The sequence below is a fragment of the Salvia hispanica genome, chromosome 2 (genome assembly GCF_029641045.1).
Source record: "Salvia hispanica isolate PSC_SH4W2 chromosome 2, Shi_PSC_v1, whole genome shotgun sequence".
In the NCBI taxonomy this organism is placed as follows: Eukaryota; Viridiplantae; Streptophyta; class Magnoliopsida; order Lamiales; family Lamiaceae; genus Salvia; species Salvia hispanica.
In genome coordinates this window covers 18,439,952-18,451,542 of record NC_142693.1, presented here as the reverse complement: position 1 = coordinate 18,451,542, position 11,591 = coordinate 18,439,952, and the positions used below count along the sequence as shown (strand labels likewise).

The 11,591-nt window shown below is 38.9% G+C and overlaps 3 protein-coding genes across 4 annotated transcripts; 2 read left to right on the top strand and 1 right to left on the bottom strand.

The window, feature by feature from the left end:
* Positions 1 to 3,396: 3,396 nt before the first annotated feature.
* On the top strand, positions 3,397 to 6,629 carry LOC148931727 (G-type lectin S-receptor-like serine/threonine-protein kinase At1g11330). 2 transcript variants are annotated; one of them, XM_089066010.1, is made up of 8 exons: positions 3,397 to 3,975; positions 4,107 to 4,854; positions 4,948 to 5,055; positions 5,130 to 5,326; positions 5,395 to 5,605; positions 5,676 to 5,919; positions 5,986 to 6,136; positions 6,204 to 6,629. In XM_089066010.1, the coding sequence occupies exons 1-8, from the start codon at positions 3,451 to 3,453 to the stop codon at positions 6,501 to 6,503; spliced, it is 2,484 nt and encodes an 827-aa protein (XP_088922136.1). In that variant the 5' UTR covers positions 3,397 to 3,450; the 3' UTR covers positions 6,504 to 6,629. The 2 variants fall into 2 exon arrangements, with proteins under 2 accessions (XP_088922136.1, XP_088922137.1); XM_089066011.1 differs by having other exon boundaries at positions 3,836 to 3,975; positions 4,091 to 4,854.
* A 1,084-nt stretch (positions 6,630 to 7,713) lies between these two features.
* On the top strand, positions 7,714 to 11,580 carry LOC125188393 (G-type lectin S-receptor-like serine/threonine-protein kinase At1g11330). The gene is made up of 8 exons (XM_048085211.2): positions 7,714 to 8,251; positions 8,333 to 8,440; positions 8,502 to 8,677; positions 8,747 to 8,957; positions 9,050 to 9,284; positions 9,358 to 9,505; positions 9,575 to 9,884; positions 11,355 to 11,580. Exons 1-7 carry the CDS (start codon positions 7,756 to 7,758, stop codon positions 9,881 to 9,883), a joined length of 1,683 nt encoding a protein of 560 aa, XP_047941168.2. The 5' UTR covers positions 7,714 to 7,755; the 3' UTR covers position 9,884; positions 11,355 to 11,580.
* LOC125201248 (G-type lectin S-receptor-like serine/threonine-protein kinase B120) lies at positions 9,979 to 11,482 on the bottom strand. The gene is made up of 5 exons (XM_048099285.2): positions 11,344 to 11,482; positions 11,043 to 11,253; positions 10,717 to 10,960; positions 10,482 to 10,632; positions 9,979 to 10,401 (listed from the first exon to the last, which is right to left on the bottom strand). The coding sequence occupies exons 1-5, from the start codon at positions 11,416 to 11,418 to the stop codon at positions 10,096 to 10,098; spliced, it is 987 nt and encodes a 328-aa protein (XP_047955242.1). The 5' UTR covers positions 11,419 to 11,482; the 3' UTR covers positions 9,979 to 10,095.
* Positions 11,581 to 11,591: the final 11 nt, after the last annotated feature.

Genomic DNA, 11,591 nt, shown 5'->3' with positions numbered 1-11,591 from the left:
ATTGCAGAAAGATGAGGAATGCTGACGTGGCAACCATTAGGGCTCTCACTGGGGCATGCACTAGGGCATCCATTGTGGATGCCCTAAGAACTCATATTTATTGTTTTGAAGATATAAATAATTGAAGTAGTCGCATGGTAGTAGAGTGGACTTTGAATAATCTTATAACGGAATTTTCCTATTTAAATGGGCATATAATTTCCAAGAAACAGATACTTCCACCGTCCCACTAAATATGCAACATTTGATTTTCAACACAAGATTTTATGTAGTGTTGTTTTGTGAGCTAATGAAGAGAGAGTAAAATATGATAGAAGAAGTAGAGAGAGTATTGTTTCTATTTATAAAAACGTATCATTTTTAGTGAGACAAACTAAAAAGTAAAATGTTTTGTTTATAATGGAACAAAGTGCGTATAGCATAATAACATTAGGAGTCAATAATGGTTCTTTGACTATTCCGTGGTGACTCGAATCCCTGGTCCACTGATTAAACACATTTGATGATTAGGGTCGCATATCATTATCTCTGTTGGAGGACATAGGCATTTGAATTTAAGAAATCTCATCATGGAGGCACACTTATTTGCTAGGCAATCCCCAAAGACCAGCAAAGAGACGTGCACTGCGCACACACATAGCAAAGGGGAATAGGGACATGGTCACATTGAGATCATATATCTAACTTTTCTCATTTTAGCCCATTTGTTAATAAGCATTTCATTTGATTTTATCATAATAATACTCTAATTACTTTTTCTTTCTACGTCTCTATTACTTTACCATATATAATACTCCCTCCTTTCCAAAATATGAACTTTTAAAAAGGCACGAGTTTTAATGCAAATTTGGTATAGTAAAAGAGAAAGTGTGTTAGTGGAAAATGAGTTGCATCTTAATCTTATTAGAGAGAAATTTCCTAAAAATGAAAGAATTTTTATTTTTAGGGGACGGAGGAAGTAGTATTAGAAATGAGGGAAGTGAGGAAAGTGTATTGAAGCATTTCGAATTATTGTGTTGTAATGCATTTTCATATAAAGTGTATTGAAGTATTTCTTTTCGTATATATGTTGTATTTGTTCTAAAGTACCCACTCCTAAATCCTGATAACATTGAATAGAATTCGTATCGAATGTAGACCATTAACAAACAAAATATCGTTTTGCATGCCAAACTAAAGTGAAATCACGTTCTAAGGTACCCAAATTGGAATTAGTCAGAGGAAAAATTCAACTCGCATCAAATATTGTCTAAAGGTTCGAAATGAATGAATGTATAAATTTCCCCTCAACACATTTGAGAATGATTTAGTGAGAATTGTGATGAATTGCTGACTAATTAGCAAATCAAACTAAGACTAACTCTTAGCTAGGGGTGTCGAAACGGGTACCCGCGGGTACCCGCACCCGACGAGTCGGGTACCCGCACCCGATTTTGGCCCAAAAATTAGTCCCGATACCCGTCCCGCAATTAGTCAGGTATTACCCGATACCCGAGTCGGGTATCCCGCACCCGATACCGCGGGTACCCGACCCAAAACATTAAATTTTTTTTTCAAATCTTCTTTTTTTAAAAAAATATTATTTGTATATTTTAGATGATTTTTTAAAAATACTACTTGCCGAATGTAATAGTCTCACTTGAAATTTTATTTTTATTATTTAATTTTGTTGAGAATTGAGATCAAGCCATGTAAATCTTTGATTCTTTTGATTCTTTGTCTTCGTTTATTTCTAATTTTTAAGTTAAAATTCTTCATATCTTATATTGTTACAGTTTGATACGGCATATTCCCAAAGATTATCCCCATATCTTTACTATTTAGTTAGCTATTGATTTTCCATATCTTTTCATATTTATTAGGATTATTTTCTTGTTCCTTAAGTTAGGGTATTAGGATTATAAATAGGGTCTTTGTTATTCCTTTCCATTATTCAAGAAATATCAAATTATCTTATTTTCCGTTTATCGTATTTTAATTTCTTTATTTGGTTTGATCGACGGGCAAAGCTCCCGCGACTATCGTTTATCCCTAAATTTGACGTCGGATTGATCGTCGGGCAACAGTTCCCGCGACGTTCGACGCGAATTATCCTAGTTAAGGAACTTCATCCTTAACACAGTTATACATCTAAGTTCAAGAATAAGTTCAAGAATAAATAAGAAAATAAAAGAATACATCTAAGTTCAAGAATAAGTTCAAGAATAAATAAGAAAATAAAAGAATAAATAAATAAAGAATGGGATAAAATCATAGCTACTGACTACTGTGCAAAAATCCTTGCTTTTTTCATTTTGCTATAGCATCCCTTATGCTCGAGATTTCAGCAAAGCCAACTTGGAATAACAATTACTCCGATAATCATCAAACTAAACAGAAGTTAAAAACTTAAAAAACACGTTTTATAATATATTACTAATAAAAAATTACATTAAAAATAAAAAATTATAAAATATTAATACATATTGGGTATTTCGGGACTATCGGGATTACCCGGTCGGGTATCGGGATTACCCGTTACCCGCTACCCGCTACCCGTTTCGACACCCCTACTCTTAGCCATTAGATTAAGAGATCTAGTGGATAAAATAATGACAAAATGTATTATATTTTAAATTTAAAAAAATTAGTATTAAATAAATTTAATGGATATTAATTTCAATTCTTATATATAATTGTTAAAACTAACAATTTTCTCTCTTTTCAAAATAATCTTAAAAGTACTTTAAATTTACGCAATTATCTCAATTTAAATTATTTTCTAGCATAAAAAATATCAAATTAAAGGTAATTTCATAAGGATTTTAACGAGATTTCAATTGCATATGTTCGGCCGATGTTCAAATGATGAAATTTGATAGCTTTTATTTCAATTTTTCGTAAATGTTGATAAGTAGTTTTACCAATACACGCATCAAATAATGCATGTACAATAATAATAAAACTGTGTTGATATTTTCGTATACTTGTGAAATACTCATGTCATTATGTTGATCTTGATAATACTCATGTCATTGATATTCTTCGGCATCAGGTTCGGATATCCAAATCTTTTGATGTGGATACTCGATTCAATACCATAATTCCTAGGAATACGTGACTTACAAATCCATGGCTCCTTTCATAATTTCCATGATGAAATTATTTCATAGTTCTTGGGCTTGTTTATTTTTCTTTAGTGGGCTTACGGATTTTAAATGAGTTCAACTGATAATGAAATTTCAAGAGTTGTGGGCCGGTAAATTATACTCTTCCGATTCTCACCATATTAAATTAACCACAGAAAAATTAACACCTACTACAATTTATTTTGATTCTGCCCATACACCATGATGTAATTCGCTATAACAGAACCCACAACATTCAAGAATAAAACGCGTCCATGAAATCGAAATAAATGTAGGATAAAGACGTCAAAATTCCGCACCAACTCTCAACTCTTCCACAAAAATGAGCCGCAAAATTTGTCCTCTCTTTCTTCACCAAATTTGCCTCTCCACCATTTTCCTCACTTCATCATGCCTCAGTCTACAAACAGATACCATCAATTCCTCGAGCTCAGGCATCATCAAAGACGGCGACACCATAGTCTCCCGCAGCAACAAGTTCAAGCTCGGCTTCTTCAGCCCCCCCAACTCCACCCACCGCTACCTCGGCATCTCCTACACCTTCCCGCAACAAACCGTTATTTGGGTCGCCAACCGAGACACACCCCTCAAAAACTCCTCCGGCGCCGCCTCTCTCTCCCAACACGGCAACCTCGTGATCACAGACACCGCCACCAATCAAACCATCTGGTCCTCAAACGCCGCCGCTTCATCCCCCACCAACACCACCCTCCAAATCACCGACACCGGAAATCTCATCCTCACAAACTCCTCAACCGGAGCTCAAATCTGGGAGTCGTTCCTGCACCCTTCCGACGTCTTCGTCCCTACCATGAGCACCAGCGACAACATTTACACGGGGAAGAAGGTGATTGATAGAAATTCAGAGTTCCGTCTTAAAACAGACTAATGATACTTTTTTTTACTGGGGTTAATTATGTCTTTACAACGACGTGGGATAGTTATATATTTTATTTTTTTAGTTTTAATTGCCGACAGGTGATCCTGTCGGCGTGGGAGAATGACACAGACCCACGCCGCGGGAGGTTCACCGCGGGGCTGGACGTGTCCCACCTCCAGCAGAATTTCATCTGGAGGAGAGACGGCCGGCCCCAGTGGCGGAGCGGGCCCTGGAACGGGCTGATCTTCATCGGGGTACAAACGTCCTATTTCTCGTTCCTCGACGGATTCGTTTATGTGACCAATGACAGCGCGGGGAATTTCTACTACACCATGCCGCAGTGGAAGATTGTCAACAGAGTGACCCTCAACTCATCCGGGAGTTTAGTCGAGACGATGTGGGATTTCAAGAACGAGACGTGGCGTACCATTTGGGCAGCTCCGGAGAACGAGTGCGATGTTTATGGGACGTGCGGGCCGTTTGGGAGCTGCAACGTCGAGGATTCGCCTGTTTGTTCTTGTGTGGAAGGGTTTGAGCCTGCGAGCGGGGAGGAGTGGGGGAGAGGGAATTGGAGTAGCGGATGCAGGAGGAGGAGGAAGCTCGAGTGTGGTGGCGGAGATGGATTTTCGAGGATGCAATTTATGAAGGTTCCGGATTTGGCTCAACGATTCTATTCTGAAAGAATAGATGAATGCAGAAGGAGTTGTTTGGCTAACTGTTCTTGCATAGCTTATGCTCATGACTCGAACATCGGTTGTATGTTTTGGCGCGGCGCTTTGATTGATGTTCAGAAGTTCAAAGGCGTTGGCGTCGATCTTTACATTCGTCTCTCTGCTTCAGAATTAGGTTCATTCTACAGCTTAACCATTTTAGTTTATGTCATGTTTTGATTAGTCAATGGTAACTAACTAACTAACTAACTAATTCTGTTTTTGTAAGGTAACAACCACAGGGAGAAATGGTTGTTTGTTGTGATACCAGTGGCTGGGTTTGTTGTAGTGGCAGTTTCCATCTTCATAGCTTGGTACATGTTGGTGAAGAGAAAAGGTAACGAACCGGTCGATAAGCTTATAATTTCAGGCATATATACAGAGGCGGTTTCGCTAAATTTGTGGAGACAGGGGACAAGATAAAAGACAGAAGTGTTGTTGCAGCAGAACATGCCATTTCACCTGCAATTTCAAGCACGGATGCATCAGTAGGAAAGGTTGATATGGGAGAGGTACCATTGTTCACCTTTGAGATTATTGCAAATGCAACCAAACATTTCAGTGTGACCAATCTTATTGGGAGGGGTGGTTTTGGTCATGTCTACAAGGTAACAAATTTTCTTTACATCCAATTTTTTGCAATCTTTTCCATTTATTCATTGTTGTCTTTTGATAGGGAACTCTCCCGAATGGGCAAGAAATCGCGGTGAAGAGGCTATCAGTGGATTCTGGACAAGGAATGCAAGAATTTACGAGTGAAGTGATCGTGATCTCCAAACTCCAGCATCGGAATCTAGTGAGATTACTTGGAGGCTGTGTGGAGAAGCAAGAGAAGATTCTGATATATGAATACATGCCGAATAAAAGCTTGGATGTTTGCCTCTTTGGTTAGTTCACAAATCAAAATCCTTTTAGTTACCATAATTCAGCACAACATATTAATGTTATGTTTTTCAGATCCCATTAGTCCAACGAAAAATGTCTTGGACTGGAGGAGGCGTTTCAGCATCATCGAGGGCATTGGCCGGGGCCTTCTGTATCTTCACAAGGACTCAAGATTCAGAATAATTCACCGGGACCTCAAGCCGAGTAATGTGCTGCTTGACCAAGAATGGAACCCGAAGATATCCGATTTTGGCATGGCGAGAATATTTGGTGGCAATCAAGATCACCACGATACTGCTCGAGTCGTAGGAACATAGTAAGTCCAATATTCTCACTCAAAAACATCCCTTATCCACATATGCTAATGCATTGAGTTATGCAGCGGTTACATGGCACCTGAATACGCATTGGAAGGCCGATTTTCTGAGAAATCCGATGTCTATAGCTTTGGCGTGCTTATGCTTGAGATAATAAATGGAGAAAAGAACACACACTATTACAATGAAGACTGGTCTCTGGGGCTATTAGGAAGTGTAAGTTATGGCTTTGTTAATTTACATCTAAATATGGAAAAGTGACTAATCTCATGAAGTGTCTCAGGCATGGAAAATGTGGAGTGAAGAAAATGGTTTGGGTTTTGTGGATGAAAGCATGGAAAGTTCAGGGATGGAGAATGAGATTGTTAGGTGCATTCAAATAGGTTTATTGTGTGTTCAAGAATATCCTCAAGATAGGCCTTCCGTTGACACGGTCGTGTCGATGCTAAGCTGGGAAATAGCTGAGCTTTCGGCTCCCAAACAGCCGATATTTTCTCAGAAACACAGTGCCTTCACCACACAACTTGGCTGTTCTACTACTACTAGTAATGACCTAACTGTGACTGAGCTTGACGGTCGTTGATTAGAATTGTGGTTTTGTTGACTCTACTTGTGAAATATAGATACTTTATGTTATGTTTTTTGTCCACAATTGAGGTGTAATAAATGGTCCAATGTGTAATAAATGGCCCAACTACTTTATCCATTAGTCCATTTTACTATACCTTGTACCAAGGCAATGAATGAAAAGGACATTTTTGAAAAAATAGACTTGGTTTGTATTTATGTGCGTTTAAAGTGAAAAAACTGCCGTGTTATTACCGTTTTGACTATTCTTGTGTGGAAATTTTGAAAATTAGGCTATCAAACATTTTTTAGAGGTTGAGTATTAGAATGAACTGCTATACCCATTAACCTTAAACGTGGTTTGAACATGGACTAATTGATAACCGAAAGATTAGATTATGCATATTTATATTCAAGATGCAATGGACTTGCATCCTACTTTGAATAAGTGGCCGAAGGAAATAGTTTATGATGTTGTCCGCCCAATTCCCTTTAATTCAATTTATTTATGACAACAAGTGGGCATCAGCATCACATCATCAGAGTGCTTAGCAAGCATGTCGATGCAGTCCGCTAAGCACAGGAAGATTACATACATATGCAGTGACAGATCCAGAAAATGAAATTAGTGGGATCGAACATACACGCGACGATTACATGCATATTCAGTGATGGATCCAGAAAATAAATTTCATTCAATTATGAAAAATACTATTACTGTACATTATTTTTCCTGACTGACTATGATGGTGTCGTTTTTGCCATTTCCTCTTGTTTCATCTCCCTCACATAATTACTATTGAAGACTGAAGTAATCAAACTTTCAAACTGCGTCCCATGAATGTCATCCTCACATATGCATGACTAAGCACGCTTTCTATTTAGTTACTTTATTTATTTATTTTAATTTAAATGTACTTTTCATTTCTATTTTTACATATTTTATAATTTAAATGTTATAATTTTTAGTTATTTTAATAAAATTTACTTAATTCATAATTTTAATGCATATAGTTCAAAAATTATTCCACTACAATAAATATGAATAGAAATAAGTGTAAATGTCTTAAATGATACTATTTCATACCCTATTCTGAATGCCCTTATTCATGTCAATTTTACTCACAAAAATAAATAATGGCCAAAGACTCTAGTCATGACAATGTTTGTTTTGAATAATAATATTATTATAATAATAAATCAGCCTGACCAAAACAGAACAACTTTTATAACCATATTTCCATACAAAAGAGAGTCTGCCGCCAACGATGACACGGCCACCTCTAAACTCTCTTCTTCTCGCGGTGGCGCTCTGGTGCTGCCTCCCGCGATTTTCCACCTCACAAGGCACCGGTCCTTGCCAAATCTCCGACACGTGCGGCCAATTCGGAGTGTGCGACTCTCGAGATTCCCCAATTTGCAGCTGCCTCCCCGGCTTCCTCCCGCGGATTAACCAGCAATGGAATTCCGGCAACTGGAGCGGCGGCTGCAGCAGGCGGCGCCCCTTGAACTGCAACGCCACAGAAAGAGGAAAAGACGGATTCTTGAAGCTGCAGATAGTGATGCTGTTTGACTACTCCGAGCGGTGGTCCGGCCCCCAATCTCAGTGTGAAATTCGATGCTTGAGCAACTGCTCCTGCCTCGCCTACGCCTCCGACGGAGGCGACGGTTGCAGGTTCTGGAGCGGTCCATTAGCCAACATTCAGAAGTTTCCCAGCGGCTCCGGCTCGATTATCTTCGTTCGCGTCTCCAATTCGGAATTGGGCGAGTTCTTTAACCTAATTTTATAATTGCTTTATTCTACCCTCTGTGAATGGATGGATGCCTCTTCCTTTTTTGTTGTAGATGTGAAGAAAGTGTCTAGCAAGATCATTGTAGCTATTGCTGTTGTTGCTTTCGTTGTCATGTCAATTGGGGCATTCTTGTGTTGGAGATCGATTGCTAAACGCAGAGGTAGTATTGTTTGTATAATTTTATAGTTTATCCCTTGATAGCTTGTGTTTCTTCATATAAGGCAAGAAGGAAACAATTGAGCTTGGGAATGCTGTTGATCAGTCTCTTCCAGATGGATTGAGTCAAGTGAATATTGATGAGTTGCCGTTGTTTACATTGGCAATGCTTACAAATGCAACCAGCAGCTTCTCTGAAGGGAACAAGCTCGGGAAGGGTGGTTTCGGTTCTGTTTACAAGGTAGGTTCTTTGTGATTTTTCGTCTCGTTATGTGTCTAGTTTATGACGAGGAAAGTGGTGCGACGCTAGGGAGAGTTGGGTGATGGGAGAGAGATTGCGGTTAAGAGGCTTTCGCAGGCATCTACGCAAGGGATGCAAGAGTTTATCAATGAAGTGGTGCTGATTTCTAAACTCCAGCACAAGAATCTTGTTAGACTGCTTGGTTGTTGTGTGGAGAGTAAAGAGACTATGCTGGTTTATGAATATATGCCTAACAAAAGCTTGGACTATCACCTTTTCGGTGAGTGGGTTCAAGATCTTCTGTTTGTGTTTGCATTGTTGTCTTTTAACTCTACATTGTGGCTTCATTTTGAATGTGTATTGCTTTCGTAGATTCATCACAAGAGATCCTAGATTGGACGAAGCGTTACAAGATTATCGAAGGTGTTTGCCGAGGCCTTGTTTATCTTCACAGGGATTCAAGATTGAGGATAATCCATCGCGACCTCAAGCCCAGCAACATATTGTTGGATAATGATTGGAACCCCAAGATTTCAGATTTTGGACTGGCCAGGATATTCGGAGCCAAGCAGGATCATGTGAGCACCGTAAGAGTGGTAGGAACATAGTAAGTAGACGAAGACAACTTGCTTCATGATCGTGATATTTTGTGAGCCGTTGCTTATTTGATTTTGTTGCAGCGGATACATGGCTCCCGAGTATGCAATGGAAGGAAGATTCTCGGAAAAATCAGATGTTTATAGCTTAGGAGTGCTGATGGTGGAGATTGCTACTGGGAGAAGGAACAAAACCTTGTGCCAAGACGGCTCCTTGAACCTTCTCGGACATGTCAGTTAAAAAGTTCAAATTAGTACAATCTTTTGAGTATGTGTCAACATGTATTGATTTATTGCATAGGTATGGAAACTGTGGAATGAGGAGAATGTGGGAGGTGTTGTAGATAGAAGAATATCAGGTTCGAATGAGCGGGCAGAGGTGATGAGATGCATACATATCGGGTTGCTGTGTGTCGAGGCAAGTCCTTCAGACAGACCATCCGTTTCTGCTGTGCTGTCGATGCTAAGAAGTGAAGTAGTTGAGCTTCCGGACCCAAAGCAACCGGCATTGTCTGTAAGGCCCGTCCTTTTAGATTCAACCCAAGAGATCCAAATATGTAGTTCATCGTCTGCTAACAATGTCAGTGTCACCATTGTTGATGGCCGTTGAGGTATGCTTTCTCCTATTCCAACTAGTAAATTATGATTATCTATTTTGTAGAAGGATTATAGGAACAAGGTTTATACCATATCATTTTATACTAATTAAAGATGGATATTCATTTAGTATTGCTAATGAACGTGAAAAAACAATACAAATAGCTCTAGGAAAGTAAAATTGTATAACTAAAAAGAGAATAATATAGTGATCTGGAAATAGATTCATCTTCCATCAAGCACACTAAGAGTGAGCTCGTTATTGGAGTAGACATATTGCTGTGTTGATCCATTGGGGCCCGAGTTCGAACCATTTTCTGCAAACACCAGCTGTTTGGGCAGTGGCAGCTCCACAATTTCACCACTCAACATCGACAGAACTGTTTGGATCAGAGGTCTATCGTTTGGTGATTCTTGGACGCACAGCAGCCCTATCTGAATACATCGAACCATCTCTTCCTCTGTCTCCCTTCTTGCAATGCTTTCCTCAACGAAACTCAAGCCGTTACCCTCATTCCACATTTTCCACGCCTGAAATTCAAACATAAATTACTCCCTAAATAACAAGAAATAGTTTTAACAATAGTATGTGGAAGTTTACAAGTGCTTACATATCCAATAAGGCTCAAGGAAAATTCATCATTGAAATAGAGTGTGTTCTTTTTTCCTTTTTTAATCTCCAGAATCAGCACTCCGAAGCTGTATACATCAGATTTTTCTGAAAATCTGCCTTCCATTCCGTATTCTGGTGCCATGTATCCGCTGTAAAATTTTCATTTATTGTTAGTAAAACTTACGCACGCTTTTTTGCTCAGGATGATATATAACTGATGAATATTCACTTACTATGTTCCCACTACTCTAGCAGTACTTCCATGGTCCTCATTGCTTCCGAATATTCTTGCCATCCCAAAATCCGAGATTTTTGGATTCCAATCTTGGTCTAGCAGAACATTACTTGGCTTAAGGTCTCTGTGAATGATCCTTAGTCTTGAGTCTCTGTGAAGGTACAGGATGCCTCGCCCAATGCCTTGGATAATGTTGCAACGCATATTCCAATCTAACAACTTCTTTGTGGGATTCGTATGACCTGTCCAAAACATATATAATGAAAACTTTGCTTCTGAATAATGGTATAAATGCATAGGAGGAATGTGATGAGTTGAACTAACCAAAGAGACAAGTGTCCAAGCTTTTGTTTGGCATGTATTCATATATCAGAATCTTCTCTTCTTTGTCAACACAACCTCCCAACAATCTGACAAGATTCCTGTGTTGGAGTTTAGAAATTACAATCACTTCATTCATGAATTCTTGCATCCCTTGTCCAGATTCTGCTGATAGTCTTTTCACAGCAATTACTTTCTCATTTGTCAGAACTCCCTGTGAAATCACACATAAAAAATTATACTTATGATCTTGTTATTCTGTTGATCTAGAATTGAGTACAATGAACTGTAATAGTTTTGTTACCTTGTAAACAGGACCGAAACCTCCCCTCCCGAGAAGATTATCTACATGGAACTGGTTTGTTGCATTAGCAAGCATCTCGAAGGTGAACTTTGGTAAATCGCCAATATTAACTTCCTTCGATTCATTTTTTTAGTACGATTGCAGTTGAATCCGTCGTGAACATCTGTCCTACTTCCAGAATACTTGAATCTTGCGCCTTGTTCCCTGATTTGACGAAGAGTGAGATGCAGCAATATATACTTACTTTG